General features: G+C 41.2%; 1 protein-coding gene across 4 annotated transcripts in view; it reads right to left on the bottom strand.

Annotated features, from left to right (window-relative positions):
* LOC121859166 (glycine receptor subunit alpha-2-like) overlaps positions 1 to 21,164 on the bottom strand; it is a 259,881-nt gene that overhangs the window by 86,202 nt on the left and 152,515 nt on the right. For all 4 annotated transcript variants that reach the window (XM_042355913.1, XM_042355915.1, XM_042355914.1 and 1 more), the window contains exon 4: positions 6,175 to 6,242. In XM_042355913.1, the coding sequence (XP_042211847.1) occupies positions 6,175 to 6,242 (68 nt within the window). The remainder of the gene's footprint in view (positions 1 to 6,174; positions 6,243 to 21,164) is intronic.

Genomic DNA, 21,164 nt, shown 5'->3' with positions numbered 1-21,164 from the left:
TCACACTACCTGTAACGGCCGCGTCACACTACCTGTAGTGGCCGCGTCACACTACCTGTAGCGGTCGCGTCACACTACCTGCAGCGGTTGCGTCACACTACCTGTAGTGGCCGTGTCACACTACCTATAATGACCTCGTCACACTACCTGTGGTGGCCGCGCCACACTACCTGTAGTGGCCGCGCCACACTACTTGCAGCGGCCGCGTCACACTAAAACACCTCTTGCTCTCATACATATTATACAGTACATAATACAAAGTCAATTTAGCAGAACTGACTCCTAATAAAAAACAACGGTGTATAGAATATGGATGAAAAATATATATAATAAATAAAGGTTGAATTATTGTACAAAAACTCGATAAAACAAACATCGATGTAATAATAGCAAGGCATTTGACCCAGGGTTATGCCGGGAGCAAACTGCTGCTAACTGCCAATTTATCTCTTGCCCTGATGAGTAATAAAAATGTAACAAGGGAGCCAGAGTGTGCAAATACAACATAGTGGTCGACATATGCGGTCGTTTGAATGTCTGTGTGTGTGTGTATATATATATATATATATATATATATATATATATATATATATATATATATATATATATATATATATATATATATATATATATATATATATATATGTAACCGGTCGGAATTTGCTGGACTTTAATTTCTCACTTGACTTGGGGTTTATTAAAATTTAATAGATGGTAAAGGCAGTGGAAGCGCCCCTTTGAGAAAAATCCCGAACCAGCACAAGAACACTTAAATCTACTACACAAAATGAACTGTCCGTGACCCGTGGAAGGATAGCGTCTGTGACTGGGATGAATGAGACACACTGTAAAATTTAGACACTTATATTCCCTCCAACACTACAAACACAATCAAATAATGGTACACCAATATGCGCACCTCTTAACTTAAACTTTAACCACTACTCTGGGGAATAAAAGTTATACATGACATAGAAATTATTAGAAACACAGGCAACAATAAATTTAAAGTATTAAGAAATGTTAATTGCACATATGAACAGGCCTTAAGGGCTTTCACAAAATAATATCAGTCACTTAGGAAATGGTACTAAAAATAAGAAATTAAATACTCCACAATGAATAGGCCTTAAGGGTCTTCAACAAAATAATATCAGTCACTGAGGAATGGTAATAAAAGATAAGAAATTAAATACTCTACAATGAATAGGCCCTAAGGGCTTTCAGCAAAATAATATCACTCAACAAAATTATAGCACCCCAACAGGTGTACACTTCCTAACCTAACCTAACCACTGCTCTGGGGAACAAGGTTATACCTGAGATCAGAATTATGAAGAATTAGAGGCATTAAAAGAATCAAATCACAGTATCACTCTGGTTCCACTTAATGGCACAAACATTCAAAAAAACACCACTATCAAAATTATTTAAGAAATATTAAACTACACACGTCAAGATAATATCAGTCTGAGGAATGGTGTTAACTACACCCGTGATAAGGAAGATAAAATGTTCCTCTAGGTATCTCCTAGAGTCCTAGACTCACGGTCTCAGTGTGTGACCATTAATATACTCAGATAGCCTCAGTGTACTCCCAGTGCGTCCATGGGCAGGAAGAGAGTGAGCCAATCAGACCTTGCGCAGTTGAGAGAAACTTTAGCTTCCCGTTAGCAAGAGGGTTTCACTAGCTGCTCGGGACATGTGGGGTTGTGCACCGGAGTGGTAAGAACTGATCACCCACTGCTGATGCTGGTCCCGTGTCGTGTTAGTTGTCGGGAGCACTCGTTCACTCAAGAGATCCTTTGCTACCCCGCTAAACAGTGACAGGCCTACACTGATCGGTCCAATGGCGACAATCGCCACCCTCAATCATCAACGGCAGTCAATCTCTCGCAGTCAACTCCGGTCAACTCCAGTCAAGTGGGTTCTGACGGAAACCCTGAAATGAACTCACTGTTAGCTCTAGTTTACTTTATCACTGCCCTATCTAACCCTGTCTGAGATCGAATGAGACTTACTTGTTATACTGCAATAGCGCAGCACAGGTGACTAGGCCACGTGACTATTTCTGATGGACGCGCGGAACGTCTTGTCTGTGTGAATGCTCTCCGGAACTGGCCTAGCCAGCATCGCGTCTCCCCAAGGCGCTAGCTTGGGCCTACGTGATATATTTTCCGCCTAACTAATAACTCCTTGGGACACCCGTAACATTATTCAGACTGCTAAACGATCTATAATAATTTCAAATTCAATAATAGTCCCTTAACTTCATGAATCGCATCATTATTAATTCGGTAAATCATATTTAATATCATATAGGCCTAGTTCCGCAATCTCTCGCTACGAGCAGGCAGCGCTCCCTCCCCTCAGATGACCTTGAACGCTCAGTATCACTCATGGCGGGGCATTTGAAATTACTCTGAAATTTCTGGATATCACATATATATATATATATATATATATATATATATATATATATATATATATATATATATATATATATATATATATATATATATATACATTATAATTCAGACCCGTTTGTATATAAGGAGAATCATGTAGATATACTGTGCATATTACAAAATATAAAGGAATACAGCAGTATCATTATGAACGTAACCTAACCTAGCCAAGTCTAACCTAACCTCCACTATTCCAGCCAAATGTCATCAGTAAACAGGGTGTAACACCACAGACTCCGCCTCAGTTGCGATGATATAATCAGATTCCTGACTCACCACCATGGGTGACCTCTGCACCAGTGTACACATGTCAGGACACGTAGTGTATCGTTCTTTTGGGGGAACGCAACAATATAATGTTGACGAGCGGCGAGTGATGGCACCCAAGGCTGGGTATTATGCAGATACAAAACGCATAGCTGACACAACCTGGTCATCCAATATATGTTAGGTATGATTCCCAGGATATAAAAAATGGAGGCTGGTGGCCGCTCCCAGTATAATCTTGTGCCAAACACCAAGTTCAGTCCGCTGTGACACCGAAATACAACCTTGACGGACCATGAACTCTCGAATCGCCAGTACAATAAAGGTTGTGAGATATGCCTGGCAGCTGTCCAGGTCTCCTGCACCAACGTGGATAAATTCTGGACTGTACAAGAAAACACAGAGTTTGTCAACCTTTAGGCAAATGGGGGCCAGTCGTCTCATAGTGCGTCCTTCTTATAGTCAGGGGACACAAGTCACCGGTCGTCTGTCTGGTGTGTAATGGGGGATGTTTTAGACAGCCCGGTTCTACCAAAATAATATCACAACACAAACTTATCAGAGTATTCCACTGTTGAATGTTGACAACACAAACACACACGAGGCAGTCCAAGGGATATCGTTCTATCTTTTCCTTACAAACAGACAACACTGAGACGATTGTTAGTAGATATTCAAGATCACCTGAAGATTAGGTATTCCAGCTTATTTTATCTGAAGCTTAACTACCTGAATGCTACTTATGGGAGAAAGGTTAGGTTAGGTTAGATTAGGTTGAATAAGATTAATTATCTTAGACTAGGTTAGGTTAGATCTGTTTATGTTAGGTTAGGGTGGTTAATATTCATGTACATACGCTGCTGTCTCTAATCTTCATGTAAAATAAGCTAGAAAGCCTAATATTCAGGTGATATACTAAAACACACAAATTTAGGAAAATATTATTGATAAGTAAACTTTCACACGTATATAAAATCTCAACATATTTGTAAAGAAACAGAAAACCTTAAGATTACTCCAAGCTACACTAGTAAAGTTTTATGTGGGTCGGTGTTCATGAAGTGAAAAGCTGCCGGAGTGTAACAAGATTTAGTAGATGAGTAACCCAATTGTTTTGTTTGCAGTCGAGCGCCTGTGTCTTGGGGTAACTTTCGGATCACTTGAAGATTAACCCAATCATATTTCACCTGAAGATTAGACACCCAAGGTTATTAATTTTAATCTAAAGATTCTACACCTCAGATTACTTCACCCAAAAATTAAACATACCTAAAATTACCTAACCTAACCCCCGGCTAACATTGAACACTGGGGTTGTTAATAATCAGGTGAATTAAGCTGGGGTGTCTAATCACCAGGTAAAAATTAGAGGTATGGTGTCTAACAATCAGGTAAAATAAGCTGCGGTGTCTAGTCTTCGGGTGAAATAAACTTCGGTGCTTAATTATCAGGAGAAATAAGCTGGGGTCTTTAATCTTAAGGTGAAATAAGCTTGGATGTTTAATCCTAAGGTGAAATAAGCTGGGGTGTTTAATTTTAAGGTGAAATAAGCTGGGGTGTTTAATCTTAAGGTGAAATAAGCTAGGGATGTTTAATTTTAAGGTGAAATAAGCTGGGGTGTTTAATCTTAAGGTGAAATAAGCTGGGGTGTTTAATCCTAAGGTGAAATAAGCTTGGATGTTTAATCCTAAGGTGAAATAAGCTGGGGTGTTTAATTTTAAGGTGAAATAAGTTGGGGTGTTTAATGTTAAGGTGAAATAAGCTGGGGTGTTTAATCTTAAGGTGAAATAAGTTGGGGTGTTTAATCTTAAGGTGAAATAAGCTGGGGTGTTTAATCCTAAGGTGAAATAACAGTACAAGTAACACGTCTTAATAACAGCACAAGTAACGCATCTTAATAACAGCACACGTAACACGGTTTAATAGCAGTGCAAGTAACGAGTCTTCACAGTAACATCCACAACACAAAACATCAGAATTAAAATGATAATTTAATTTCACCGTAAAACAACTTTAACTGGCTAACTTTCTCTATACTATTTAATTTTCAATATAAAATTTAATTACCTTCTATACCCGATCTAAACTTTTCGGATTAAATTTTTTCACAAATAAATATCTAGTTAAGGCAGTAATTCTAGAATATATGACAAACATATCTAGGTTGACCTGTAGCATCAGGTTTATGTGAAAATAATATATCTATCGATATATCCAGTATACTTAAGTCGGCCTATTATAGCAAGATATATCCAGTGTACCCATGACAGTATATTATAAACAAATATTAACACTGTATATCCTAATTTATGTAACTGTTATACAGCAGAGTATCTGTTTCTGTGTGTTTTTCTGTTCTCTCTACACGGCTACAGTTTTGAAGATAAAGCTGAAACTTAAATGAAGATAAACATGAACCCCATAACAGTCACGGTGGTGAAATTTTGGGAAGTTGTCCCAGCGGTCGCCCTCCTCCCCACCCCCTAATCCTAAAATTGAAACACCTCCAATAAAGTATGACTAAATGAGTAGACGAAAAAGTATCCCCCCACCCCCAACTGACTTCAGTTTTTAACAGATATTATTCTTTATGGTCATTATCTGCATGTGCTTCTGATTTTGGCCAAGGGCGGATATTTCGATCCTGACCCACTAATTCTAAGGTGGGATCCGCAGTTGTTAACTTTACTTCATCAAATAACTAATGTAGTCAGGTGGAAATCTGTCAAAATTAACGACTTTGCCACAACTGTGGACAAAAGCCTGAAAATCGGTACCGATGTACAGCACGTACCTTCTGGTAATAGAAGGGTTTTGACCCTAAAGGGCAAATATTTCAAGGTCAGGGTCAAAGTCAATCAAGGTATCAATGCCAGATAATAAAAACAGCCCTAAAATGACTCCCCGAAGATCAAAAAGGCTGGTTTTGGTGTTAAAATGATCTTTGTAATAAAACAGAGCCACAGTCTAAGGCATATGCAACCTCCCAGGTCACCTGGTCAGACACACGGAGTCATAAGGTCATTCTAATGGCAGACCCTGCTGCCATATGGCATCACAAATATTGTGACCAAGTCCCAGGTTGATGATCTGACTGCTTCATTTACACACAATTGCAGGGTCTCAATTGTTTCTATTTCTTTGACAACACAACAAATTTTTACCATGATTTTGTTTATTACTGTCTGTGTAAGTATATGTGCATCCAATATCGTCCCAACAGCTCTTAACATGACCACTTAAAATCCATCTCCCTCGCTCTGATGTTGTCTTTTCCCTCCCTCCCTTCTTCCCGCCTTTACTTCCTCCGTCCCCTACCCTGACACCATTCCGAACTATAACTTCCTTCCTCCCCTCTATTTTTTTCTCTTTCGTTCCTTCCTTCCATCATTCCTTGTCCCCCCGCCCTACCCTCCCTTTCATCAACGCCATTACTCACCATGGACGAGGGGTCGATCGAGCCGAAACTCCGAATGTAGAGTTCGCAAGACACCGTAGTCGCATCGTCTGTGAGGGAAAGACGAATATACTGTTAATAACACGACCATGTGCTAGTGGACCGGGTTGTCTCTTTGGGATGAGGTTTTAACCCTTTGAAGAAGGTGGTTTAAACATTTCGTCCCCAAAGGGTTAATGAGTTTAAAAATTAAATTAATAAAAAAGAAACTGTGGAAGAAGCATCTTTACTAAATCTACAAATAATGCCACAAAAAAAAAATTGAAAAGATTGACACTTCAATTTCCTGTAGAACAAAATATACACAACCATTCTAAAACTAAAGTCAAATACATTAACAAAGTATAGAATAAAAACAATATAAAAAACATTTATATGAAATTCATTTCAAGTTGTGAAGCTGTTTTTTTTGTGCCATGGACAACATACTGTAAGTTTCATCACAATGCATAAAGGGGCAGAGACAGTGAATGCCATCATCATCATCATCATCATCTTGCTAGACTGACAGCATAGCGGATGAGGACATCCCATTTTTTATACAGTATATGGTACACTCGGAAACCATATTCTCTAGCCCACCTGGGTCGGTTGTGGAGATCAGTACAGTGTCCTTTCTGGATGGGGCCCACTCTAACTATCACGGGGCAACACACGCACGAACACACACAGTCATAGTACGGCTGTATAGATGACATTATGTATAAATATTGTATATGGCATTTTATACTCTGCATTATCTTCATTATATATGAACACGAAGAAAAATTACCATAGGTTGTAGTTACGAAAGTATGAATGGAAATAAACACTTCCAAAACACCCAGTGAGTCCACACAACGTTTACAGCGCTTGTGTGTGTGCCAGACCACCACACCCGATCACTCGCGTAAGTATATGAAAAGTCGTGTTTAATTTAACTGCATATTTCAAAAACCTTAAATTACATGTGGATCAGTCACTTCTCATTTGACACACTTATAGTGTAATACTTTGACCATCCTACCTGGGCACATGGAGGCCCACGGTAACTCTCACAGGGCAACATACACACAAGTTATGATATGAACCCTTCCAGGCTTCATTATAATTATCATGTTATGTTTATCGTGCTCTGTATCTTGGTAACATGACAGTGTTATTAGTATAATATTGTAACTTTTTACCTATAGTTATTGTTGTAAATCATGGACAGGAAGGATACATAAATTGTAATATCAAGTGTGTGGTTCGCTCAAAGCCACCCCAAGTCAGACAACGCGTCACACAAAGTTGCACTGTGTGTGTGTGTGTGTGTGTGTGTGTGTTCTGTAACATTAAGCTTCATCCTTAGTAGGTAAGATGTTTCGTAAAGAGGTTTCTCCCATTCATCATTGTGAGCATCGTCCTAGAGCACATTGTTTCCATCAAAACCATGGTTCATCCTTATTTCCCTTCTTCCGTGTAACTACTGTATATCCATATAGCTAAGTGCTTGCTTTTCATTTCTTTATTTACCAAAATAATGTGGATCAGTTACTCGTTATTTAACACATACATGCACTAAGAGCATCAAGATTGTTTTGTAGGCATGACTATTGGTTAATTGAAACCCCAAAAATGTGGTTTTACGTCACTTCACATAATTATGCTTACAAAATCTATGCATTAATATGCAAAACTCTTGGGAATCTGTCCAGACATTAAATATATGTCATATACTACAATAATCACATAGATATGTTTACAATGTTTATGCATAATTAATGTGAACAATATTTTTGGGGTTTCAATTAACCAATAGTCATGCCTACAAAACAATCTTGATGCTCTTAGTGCATGTATGTGTTAAATAACGAGTAACTGATCCACATTATTTTGGTAAATAAAGAAATGAAAAGCAAGCACTTAGCTATATGGATATACAGTAGTTACACGGAAGAAGGGAAATAAGGATGAACCATGGTTTTGATGGAAACAATGTGCTCTAGGACGATGCTCACAATGACGAATGGGAGAAACCTCTTTACGAAACATCTTACCTACTAAGGATGAAGCTTAATGTTACAGAACACACACACATACACACACACACACACAGTGCAACTTTGTGTGACGCGTTGTCTGAATTGGGGTGGCTTTGAGCGAACCACACACTTGATATTACAATTTATGTAACCTTTCTGTCCATGATTTACAACAATAACTGCAGGTAGGTTACAATATTATACTAATAACACTGTCATCTATTGATACTATGACTAGTTACCAAGATACAGAGCACGATGAACATAACATGATAATGATAGTGAAGCCTGGAAGGGTTCATATCATAACTTGTGTGTTCGTGCGTGTTGCCCCGTGAGAGTTACCGTGGGCCTCCATGTGCCCAGGTAGGATGGTCAAAGTATTACACTATAAGTGTGTCAAATGAGGAGTGACTGATCCACATGTAATTTAAGGTTTTTGAAATGTGTAGTTAAATTAAACACGATTTTTCATATAGTTATGCGAATGATGGGGTGTGGTGGAAGCATCGTGGTCTGGCACACACACACAAGCGCTGTAAACGTTGTGTGGACTCACTGGGTGGTTTGAAAGTGTTTATTTCCATTCATACTTTCGTAACTACAACTATGGTAATTTTTCTTCGTGTTCATATATAATGAAGTTAATGCAGAGTATAAAATGCCATATACAATATTTATACATAATGTCATCTATACAGCCGTACTATGACTGTGTGTGTTCGTGCGTGTGTTGCCTCGTGATAGTTAGAGTGGGCCCCCCGTCCAGAAAGGACACTGTACTAACCTCCACAACGGACGCAGGTGGGCTAGAGAATATGGTTTCCGAGTGTACGTGATGTTATTATACATCAAGAAAGAAAGAAAGATCTCCTACAGAACATAACACAGGCAGGGGAGGACTAGGGGAGATGCATTAAGTCTTATCTCCACTACAGCTAAAAAAAACACCCCAAGGCTGAGGTTCAAAGGAAGTTCTGCATCAGCCAGTGGTGGAAAGCAAACGAAAGCCATGAAGATTCCAGAATTCGCTGACAAAGCGTCAAGCAAAGCTTCTCCAGGGTACACAAACCATCCTCCACGAACCTAACTCAACAGATTCACTTATCTCTGATTTTCATTTATGTTGCCAACATTATCCACGGTAAGTCGAGAAAATATTGGAATCAAAGAATGAGATGTGTTTTAATTTACTCACTTACCAATAAACTGATGACTGGTATTAGAAAGTTCAAATTCATATAATGTCATTAAACATTCACACATCTGACCATCATATTCATTCTACACAATAAAATGAATCGTCAAAGTTGAGTTTACTATCCCATTCTCGGAGTCACTCTCAGTTGACGTTGTCATGGCAGCAGACAAGGCACCATTCTCCTGCGTCAGTCACATCAAACACCACCGGCCTTACACACACTAATCTGTCCACCTTCTCTCTACCTCTCCTTCGTACATCCATACTATCTATTTACATATTGTATATATTCATCTTCTATCCTTAAATATGGTGCTATTAAATGGGTTGTGTATTTAATAAACGATATATTATTATGGCTACGTAAAGATCAGAGAGAGAAAGTGAGTGTGTGGGAGGAGGGACGACACCTTTCTGAATAGCAAATAACAGTAAAATACCAACGTACTGTAATTTAAAAAAAATCCTGTTGAATACATGATTGATCACCTCCTTCATGCGTGCGTGTGTGCGTGTGTGTTTGTGTGTCCATATATATTTTGTCATGGGCAGGATGAAAACTAGCAGTTAGCAGTTACTCATGACGTAATATAAGGAACCCTCGTGATTGGTTGAGATCTCTGCTGCTAGTCAAGGTTGTGGCTTCCGACTGGCTGATTGGTAGAGGGTGACAGGAGGTTGCTGTGTAAACTTAACTGGAGGCGAGAGAGTAAATCAATCTCTCTCTCTCTCTCTCTCTCTCTCTCTCTCTCTCTCCATCACACTCACTTCACCTCCCTCCCTTTCTTCACCACCCTCCCTCACTCTCTTCGGCATTACATTCACTTCATCTCCCTCCCTCACTCTCCTCAGCATCACACTCACTTCATCTCTCTCCCTCACTTCATCTCCCTCACTTCCGCAATAATCACCGTCACCGAGGTAGGTCTTCCCGTAAGCTCTGTGTTTATTATACAACTGTAACTCTACGACTCTGATGAAGGGCGGTGTTACTCGTTCCACTCCTCACGCTGTTGTGGCCTCGAGGTTCACTGTGATTTTCCCCCCAGTATGATTATACATTCAGGATTTATTTGTTTATTTGTGTTTGTAGTTATAGGTTTACATTACAGCGTATTTGTGTAATTTTATGGGATCACGAGAAGATTAGTTACCCCAACTTAATTAAATCGATGATTAAAACACGCAACCTGGTTAAATTAAGTGTAAGGTTATGTTAGGTTTGGTTAGGTTATGTTAGGTAAAGTAAGCGTTTGGTTAACTTAGGTTAGCGTTAGGGCGATTAACCTTAAGATGAAATAAGCCGAATAAATTTATGTACTGTATGTGTACAAATTACAAATATGTGCAGGTGATTCAAACAGGTAACTAAAAATGGAAAATAATACACAAACATTTCAAAAGCTTTCATCTGTTCAAATCATCAGGGGAACAGACGCAAGAAATTTATGTTTAAGATTTAATTTGGTCTTATATTTAGGGGTGAGAGAATAGTGGTCGAGTTGGTAATCGATAAAATTGAGGGTTGGAGGGGCCAGGTGAAGGCAGTTGGGGGACGGGTGAATGAAATAAACAAGAAAGTATGGCCCCGGGGAGAAAAAAGATCTGCCAGGATTGGTAAAGACAGCCTGATAACACCTTGAATGGTGGGTCATAAGAAACACCCCTGGGTTGATATATACTGTTGTAATGCGAGTATAAATTATTAAAGAAAAAATATATAAAGTACCTTTACACGCATGTAAATATGGCATCATTGAGACGCTTGCCTGAAACAATGTCGTAATCATTTTGATCCAAGTCGGTATCATAGTTGTGATAAAACAGAAACATGAACTTTTAGGGAATGGCACTAGTATTAGTGTAGCGGCCAAACGATGTGACAACACACACACGCTACGACCATCACCTACTCTGATATCCATCCCAAAATAGAGGAATATATGAGCCCTGAACCCAACCACTGTGACCTATGACATTCACTTAATCCTTCTAAAATATACAGTAGCCTAGTTACTGTTTTAGTGTGATCAAATAGGCGGTCAGACAAATAAACTACTCAACATACTTGACAATGCTACCCCACACCATGTAAGGAAATAATACTAAGGCCAACACGAGACCTTCCACATAGAAACAAACTCTTCTTCACCTGAACACATTGTTATTCTTACAGGACCTGTGAGCTGTGTTACCCTTCACCACAGGACCTATGAGCTGTGCTACCCTTAACCACAGAACCTCTGGGCTGTGTTGCGCAGGAATTCTGAGCCACACTAATGAGAGAAACCTCCCTAATGAAGCTTCACACTTCACACATAAGTAACCCTCACCGCAGCCACCCTGCAGAGATCCCAGTGCCGAAGGAACCTCCCTGATATGGCGTCCACAATACGATATTCCTCAAAGGGTAAGACTTTAAAGTGAAGTTCTGGGTACCTTCCTGGTCATGACGCTGAGGGTGGCTTCTTAAATACGGTCTATTGTAGAATATTCATGAGAAGCTTAAAGATGCAGTATTTCCCCTCGGTGACCAGACGAGAGTGAAGGGAGAGGGAGAGGAATTAATTATGATATGGGGGAGATTGACGGTAAGCGTGCAGACAACGAAAGCAAATGGCAATAAAGTATAGAGAAATGAAAGAACGAAGAACTAAAGATGAAATATAAAGAAGAGAAAGATAAAATATGATGGAGAAAATAATGAAATGGTGAATATTGAGTAGATAAAGGAAGCAAATGATAATAAAGTACAGAGAAATGAAAGAATGAAAAAAACACAGAGACGAAAGATAAAGAAAAATAGAGAAAAAGGGACACCAAGATGAAAGAAGAACCACTTAGCGAAAATAGATAAATATGATAATTAAAGAACAAAGGAGTGAGAGTACAAAGAAAGAATACGAAGAGAAATAGAGAAAATAAGACAAGGGAATAATTCAGAACGATAAAGAGGAGATGGTGGAGACAGGAAGATGATTATGGGAACTGACACAGAGGTAAAGAATGGATAATGAGGAGTGAGTGAGTTATTACGAGACGCTGAGTTGCCAGAGTGGAAGGAGGGAGTTACTGTGACGGGGTGAGTGACGGAATGTCGTTGTTACTTCCTCGTTAAAATTTGCAAGTTTCTTGCTTCACTTTGTAAGTTTCACGTTTCACTGTTAATTACAGGTTTTACTTAGTTCATTTCATCTCAACATCACACGTGTCATCTTACCATCTCAACATGTCACTTTTCATCTCAACATGTCACGCTTCATCTCAACATCTCACGTTTCATCTCAACATCTCACGTTTCGTCTCAACATCTAACGTTTCAATCTCTCACAAGTCTCGCAGTTCGAAGAAGACTTGAAAGACGTTCCTTTAGAATTTTTGTTATACTCGTATCTCTTACAGGCGCGGAAAAGCCCTTGCCGACTCTCCTCCTCCTACTGCTCGTCGCTTCACTTAACCTATTCAGCGTTTTAATGCGACATCAGACATCTCCTTCACTCACACTAACTACCTGCTCAAGATCGCTCCAAAATTTCTTCCTTATTCTTCTTTACAATTCCTTTTCCAAGTGAGCTTCTTTTATCACCAATTGTTACAAGCATAAATACACACAAACATTTGTGTGTAAAATATCATAGAAGTTAGAGTATAGTTTACGTTAGCTTAGTTTAGGTTGGGAAAGTAAGTCGGGCATGGTTAGGTCAGGCTCGGTTAGATATGTTAGGACGTTAGGTTATAGTTAGTTTATGTAAAATAACTCCAAGTCGTTAATGACCTTATATCATAGCGCTAGCTGGTTACCTCTTAAGTTCTTATTTATGTGAAAGAACATTTTTGTGACCAGTTTACAGAGAAATTCCTATCATCCTCCACAGCTACGCCTTTGGTACTCCTTCAATCTTTTTTTTCTTTCTCTCTCCATCATCACCGAGAAACACAATAGGTTGAGACACACGACTAAAAACTAATTATTTTCTCTTCGGTGACAGGATATGAGTTTGCCTCGTGTGTGTGTGTGTGTCATTCCGATTGAAGTAAGTTAAGGTAAGTATATTAAGGACACATATTGCACGGAATCTCACTCTCTACGTCTTTACTACCACCAGGTAAAGTTTATGTGTGTGAGAGTGCCTGAGTGTAAAAGTGATGCAGGTGGTGGTGGCACTCGGGGTCCTTCAGATAGTGGCCTGTGAGTGGCACTTCTCCTCTTAATTAGCACCGTCGCTCCAGCCATCACGCTATATTGCTTTACCCCCACAACAGGCTGCCCAGCTTACAATACTTCAGGTAGAGGAATAGCATACGGTAAGAATGTGTATTGTTCATTCCAGCTAACAATACTCCAAGGCAACAAGAGAATCAACGAAAACACAGGTGACGATAATAATAATAATAATAATAATAATAATAATAATAATAATAATAATAATAATAATAATAATAATAATAATAATCAGTACATTAGAAGGGGACAAACACAGATTGACAACATGTAAGAACATTAGAGAGACAACACAGAGACAACACAAAGAGACACAACACAGAGACAACACAAAGAGACACAACAGAGAGAGACACAACACAGAGAGACACAACACAGAGAGACACAACACAGAGAGACACAACACAGAGAGACACAACACAGAGACAACACAAAGAGACACAACACAGAGACAACACAAAGACAGAGAGAGACACAACACAGAGAGACACAAGACAACACAAAGAGACACAACAGCAGAGAGACAACACAAAGAGACACAACAGAGAGAGACACACACAGAGAGACACAACACAGAGAGAACAGAGACAACACAAAGAGACAAACAAGAGAGACACACAAAAGGAGACACAACAGAGAGACACAGAGAGACACAACACAGAGAGACAACACAGAGACAACACAGAGACACAAAGAGACACAACACAGACAACACAAAGAGACACAACAGAGAGAGACACAACACAGAGAGACACAACACAGAGAGACAACACAGAGAGACACAACAGAAACAACACAGACACAACAGAGACACAACACAGAGAGAGACACAACACAGAGAGACACAGCACAGAGAGACACAAACAGAAACAACACAGACACAAAAGAGAGAGACACAACACAGAGACAACACAGAGAGACACAACACAGAGAGACACAACACAGAGAGACACAACACAGAGAGACACAACAGAGACAACACAGACACACAGAGAGAGACAGCAAACAGGACAACACAGAGAGACACAACACAGAGAGACACAAACAGAGAGACACAACAGAAACAAATACAGACACAACAGAGAGAGACACAAACACAGACACAACACAGAGAGACACAACAGAAACAACACAGACACACAACAGAGAGAGACACAACACAGAGAGACACAACACAGAGAGACACAACACAGAGAGACACAACACAGAGAGACACAACAGAAACAACACAGACAGACTAGAGAGAGAGAGCAACAGAGAGACACAACACAGAGAGACACACACAGAGAGACACAAAGACACAATAGACACAACAGAGAGAGACACAAACAGAGACAAGCCATAGGAGAGACACAACACAGAAAGAGACACAACACAGAGAGAGTACAAAACAGAGACACAACACAGAGAGACACAACAGAGAGACACAAATAGAGAGAGACACAAATACAGAAAGAGACACAACACAGAGACACAAAACAGAGAGACACAACACAGAGAGACACAAAACAGAAGAGACACAAAACAGAGAGACACAACACAGAGAGACACAACACAGAGAGAGACAACACAGAGAGACACACAACACAGAGAGAGACACAACAGAGACACAAACACAGAGAGACACAACACAAAGGAGACACAACAGAGAGAGACACAACACAGAGAGACACAAATACAGAGACACAACACAGAGGAGACACAACACAGAGAGACACAAACATGAGAGACACAACACAGAGAGACACAACACAGAGAGACAAAACAGAGGAGACAAAACAGAGAGACAAACAGAGAGAGACACAAAAACAGAGAGAGACACACACAGAGACACAACAGAGAGACACAACACAGAGAGGACACAACACAGAGAGACACAACAGAGAGAGACATAACAGAGAGACACAACAGAGAGAGACACAAACACAGAGAGAACAACACAGAGACACAAACACAGGAGAGACACAACAAGAGAGAGACACAAATAGAGAGAGACACAACACAGAGACAACACAGAGAGACACAACAGCAAGAGAGACACACAGAGAGACACAATACAGAGAGACACAACACAGAGAGACACAACACAGAGACACAACAGAGAGAGACACAACAGAGAGAGACAACAGAGAGACACAAACACAGAGACACAAACAGAGAGAGACACAACACAGAGAGACACAACACAGACACAACAAGAGAGACACAACAGAGAGAGACACAACAGAGACACAAACAGAGAGACACACTAAGAGACACAACAGAGAGACACAACACAGAGACAAACAGAGAGAGACACAAACACAGAGAGACACAAATAGACACAAAGAGAGACACAACAGAGAGACACAACACAGAGAGACACAACACAGAGACACAAACAGAGAGACACAACACAGAGAGAGACACAAACACAGAGACACAACAGAGAGAGACACAACAGAGAGAGACACAACACAGAGAGACACAACACAGAGACACAAACAGAGAGACAACACAGAGACACAACAGAGAGAGACACAACAGAGACACACAGAGAGAGACACAACACAGAGAGACACAACACAGACACAACAGAGAGAGAGACACAACACAGAGACACAACAGAGAGAGACACAACACAGACGAGAGAGACACAACACAGAGAGACACAACACAGAGACACAAACAGAGAGAGACACAACACAGAGAGACACACAACACAGAGCAACACAGAGACACAACAGAGAGAGACACAACAAGAGAGACACAACACAGAGACACAACAGAGAGAGACACAACAGAGAGAGACCACAAACACAGAGACACACACAGAGAGACACAAACAGAGAGAGACACAACAGAGAGACACAACACAGAGAGACAACACAAACGAAAGAGACACAACAGAAACAACACAGAGACACAACAGAGAGAGACACAACACAGAGAGACAACACAGAGAGACACAACACAGAGACACAACACAGAGAGACACAACACAGAGAGACACACAGAGAGAGACACACAGAGAGACACAGAGAGACACAACAGAGAGAGACACAAACAGAGAGAGACACAATACAGAGAGACCACAGAGACACACACAGAGAGACAACAGAGAACAACACAGACACAACAGAGAGAGACACAACACAGAGAGACACAACACAGAGACAACACAGAGAGACACAACAGAGAGAGACACAACACAGAGAGACAACACAGAGACACATACAGAGACAACACAAAGAGACACAAACAGACATATAAGACACAACACAGAGAGAGACGCAACAGAGAGAGACAAAACCTGAGACACAACACAGAAAGAACAAGACAACAGGAGACACAAACAGAGAGGACAAAACACAGAGACAACAGAGGACAACAGAGAGAGACACAACACAGAGACAACACAGAGAGACACAACAGAGAGAGCACAACACAGAGACAACACAGACACAACACAGACAACACAAGAGACGCAACAGACAACACAGACACAACACAGAGACACACAGACACAACAGAGAGAGAGACACAACAGAGAGAGCACAACACAGAGAGACAAACAGACACAACACAGAAAGAGACACAACACAGAGACACAGAGAGACACAACAGAGAGAGACACAACACAGAAGAGACCGACACAAGGACACAGGCCAACGAGGACACAAACACAGAGAGACGCAACACAGAGAGACAATACAGAGACACAACACAGAAGAAGAGCGACAATATAAGACACAACAGAGAGGACACAAACAGAGAGAGACACACACAGAGGACAACACAGACACAACAGAGAGAGACACAACAGAGAGAGACACAACCGAGAGACAATACAGAGACACAACACAGAAAGAGACAACACAGACACAACACAGAGAGACACAACACAGAGAGACGCAACAGACACAAACACAGAGAGAGACGCACACAGAGAGACAATACAGAGACACAAACACAGAGAGACGCAACAGAGAGAAACACAGACAGACCAAACAGAGACAACACAAAGAGAGACGCAACAGACACAACACAGAAGAGACAACACAGACACAACACAGAGAGACATACCACAGAGACACAACAGAGAGACAACACAAAGAGACGCAAACAGACAACACAGAGACAACACAGAGAGACACAAACAGACACAACACAGAGAGACGCAACAGACACAACACAGAGAGACACGACACAACACAGAGAGACGCAACAGACACAACACAGAGAGACGCAACAGACACAACACAGAAAGAGACAACACAGACACAACACAGAAGAGACACACAGACACAACACAGAGACAACACAAAGAGACGCAACAGACAACAAGACACAAATCACAGAGAGACGCAACAGACACAACACAGAGAGACGCAACAGAGACAAATGCAGAGAGACGCAACAGACACAACACAGAGAGACGCAACAGACACAACACAGACACAACAGAGAGAGACACAACACAGAAAGAGACACAACACTGAGATTTACCAAACACAGAGAGACACACACAGAGAGACACAACACAGAGAGACACAAACACAGTGAGACACAAACAGAGAGAGACACAACACAGAGAGAGACACAACACAGAAAGAGACACAACACAGAGGGACACACACAACAGAGAGGGACGCAACACAGAGGACACAACAGAGAGCACAACAGAGAGAGACACAACAGAGAGAGACAACAGAGAAAGAGACACTAACACTGAGAGACACAACAGGGGGACGCAACAGAGAGAGACCTGGCATGGGAAAGAGACGCCACAGAGAGAGACACAAATAGAGAGAGACACAGCCAGGGACTGGCAGAAAGGGGCACAAACAGAAACAACACAGACACAACAGAGAGGCACAGATGGGAGGCACAGATAGGAGACACAAAGTTCATATATATCTCAACATTATATTTCACAACAGGGAGAGACACAAGCAATAGTATATATCAGACACAAAGACCACAAAGAGCATTGGCCAAAGAAACTAGCAGAGACAACAGAGAGAGACACAAACACAGGAGACACAACCAAGGAAGAGACACAACAGAGACACAACAGAGAGAGACACAAACAGAGAGAGACAACACAGAGAGACACAAATACAGAGAACAACACAGAGGCACAGCAGAGGGACACAACAGAGAGGGACACAACAAAGAGACACAACACAGAGACAAAACAGAGAGACACAACAGAGAGAGGGACACAACACAGAGAGACAACACAGAGACAACACAGAGACACACAGAGACGCAAAACAGAAGACAGAGACACAACACAGAGAGACGAACCTGAGAGACATGTACAGAGACACAACATGGGGGACACAACAGACACATAAAGAGACAACACAAAGACAACAATAAGAGACTGACACAAAGAGGGAGACAGCAACACAGAGACAACACAGAGAGACGCAACACAGAGAGACAATACAGAGACACAACACAAGAAAGAGACAAATAGAGACACAACAGAGAGAGACACAGAGAGAGGCTACAACACAGAGACAACACAGAGAGACACAACAGAGAGAGCACAACACAGAGACAACACAGAGGGACACAACAGGGAGAGACAACACAGAGACAACACAGACGCAACACAGAGACAGCACAGACACAACACAGAGACAACACAAAGAGGGCAACAGACACAGGAATAGCCTGAGAGACGCAACAGAGAACAACAGAGAGAGGCACGCAACAGAGAGGGACACAAACACAGAGGGACAGTACAGAGACGCAACACAGGACACAACACAGAGGCAACACAGAGGTATCACAACAGAGGATGTTCAACACAGGAAGGGACAACACAGATGGGACAAATACATGGGGACGCAACAGCAGAGACACAACACAGAGAGACGCAACATGGAGAGGCAATCTGAGACACAACACAGAGGGAGTGACAGATAGAGACACAACAGAGAGGGGCACAGCAGAGAGAGACACAACAGAGAGACAGCAGAGACACAACAGGAGAGACACAACACAGAGAGAGACAACAGGAGAGAGGCGCACAACACAGAGAGACGGAACAGAGAGACAATAAAGAGAACACAGAAAGAGACAAATACAGACACAACAGAGAGAGACTGCACAGAGGAAGAAGGACACAACACAGAGAGAGGCAACAGACACACACAGAGAGAGACACAGACAGAACACAGAAAGAGACAACACAGACACAGATACAGAGACAACACAAAACGCAACAGACAACACAGACACAACACAGAGAGACGCAACAGAGACAACACAGAGAGAGGCAAAGACACAACACAGAGAGACGCAACAGACACAACACAGAGAGACCTGACACAACACAGAAAGAGACAACACAGACACAACACAGAGAGACACAACAGACACAACACAGAGAGAGCACAGACACAGACACAGAGACGCAACAGACACAACATGAAGAGACAAATACAGACACACAGAGAGACGCAACAAACAACACAGAGAGACGCCTGAAGGAACACAGAGAGATTTGTAAACAGACCCAACACAGAAAGAGAGACAGGACAGACACAACACAGAGAGACAACACAGACACAACACAGAAGAGACAACACAGACACAACACAGAGACACACAAAGAGACGCAACAGACAGACCACAGACACAACACAGAGAGACGCAACAGACACAACACAGAGAGACGCAACAGACACAAATACAGAGAGACGCAACAGACACAACACAGAGAGACGCACTAATGGAAACACAAACATTTGAGATTAATGAAACTAGGTCGAGCGATGGTGCCACGTTTATTGTCAATTTCCATCCCTCGTACACAGACCTGGTCAACTATGTATGTTATTGACATAATGGAGGTCACTATGTATACTATGGACCATATGGAGGTCACTATGCATACTATGGACCATAATGGACGTCACTATGTATACTATGGACCATAATAGAGGTCACTATGTATACTATGGACCATAATGGACGTCACTATGCTGAATCAATATGAATTTGTGTGGCGATTTTACGGAATAAATATCTATCTGTCTGTGTTTTTTGACAGGTGGTTTTGTGTATATGAAAGCAAAATAATAATGATATAGATTTAGTAATGATTGACAATGTGGTTGTGTAAGGAGTGCAGGTGTAAGGGTGGACAGTGTAGGTGTGTAAGGTGGTGTAGGTGTGTAGGTGGGAGACAGTGTGGTGTGTAAGGCAGTGTAGGTGTGTAAGATAGTGTAGGTGTGTAAGGCAGTGTGAGGTGTGTAAGACAGTGTGGTGTGTAAGACAGTGTAGGTGTGTAAGACAGTGTTGGTGTGTAAGATAGTGTGTGTGTAAGACAGTGTTGTGTAAGACAGTGTAGGTGTGTAAGGCAGTGTGTTTGTGTAAGACAGTGTAGGTGTGTAAGATAGTGTAGGGTGTGTAAGGCAGTGTGGTGTAAGACAGTGCAGGTGTAAGACAGTGCAGGTGTGTAAGACAGTGTAGGTGCAAGACAGTGTAGGTGTAAGACAGTGAGAAAAGACAGAGCAATACGTAACTGAACCAGCTAATACTG

The sequence above is a fragment of the Homarus americanus genome, unplaced genomic scaffold (genome assembly GCF_018991925.1).
Source record: "Homarus americanus isolate GMGI-L3 unplaced genomic scaffold, GMGI_Hamer_2.0 scaffold50924, whole genome shotgun sequence".
NCBI lineage: Eukaryota > Metazoa > Arthropoda > Malacostraca > Decapoda > Nephropidae > Homarus > Homarus americanus.
Note: the sequence above shows the minus strand (reverse complement) of the source record. Positions and strands in the feature narration are given on the sequence as shown.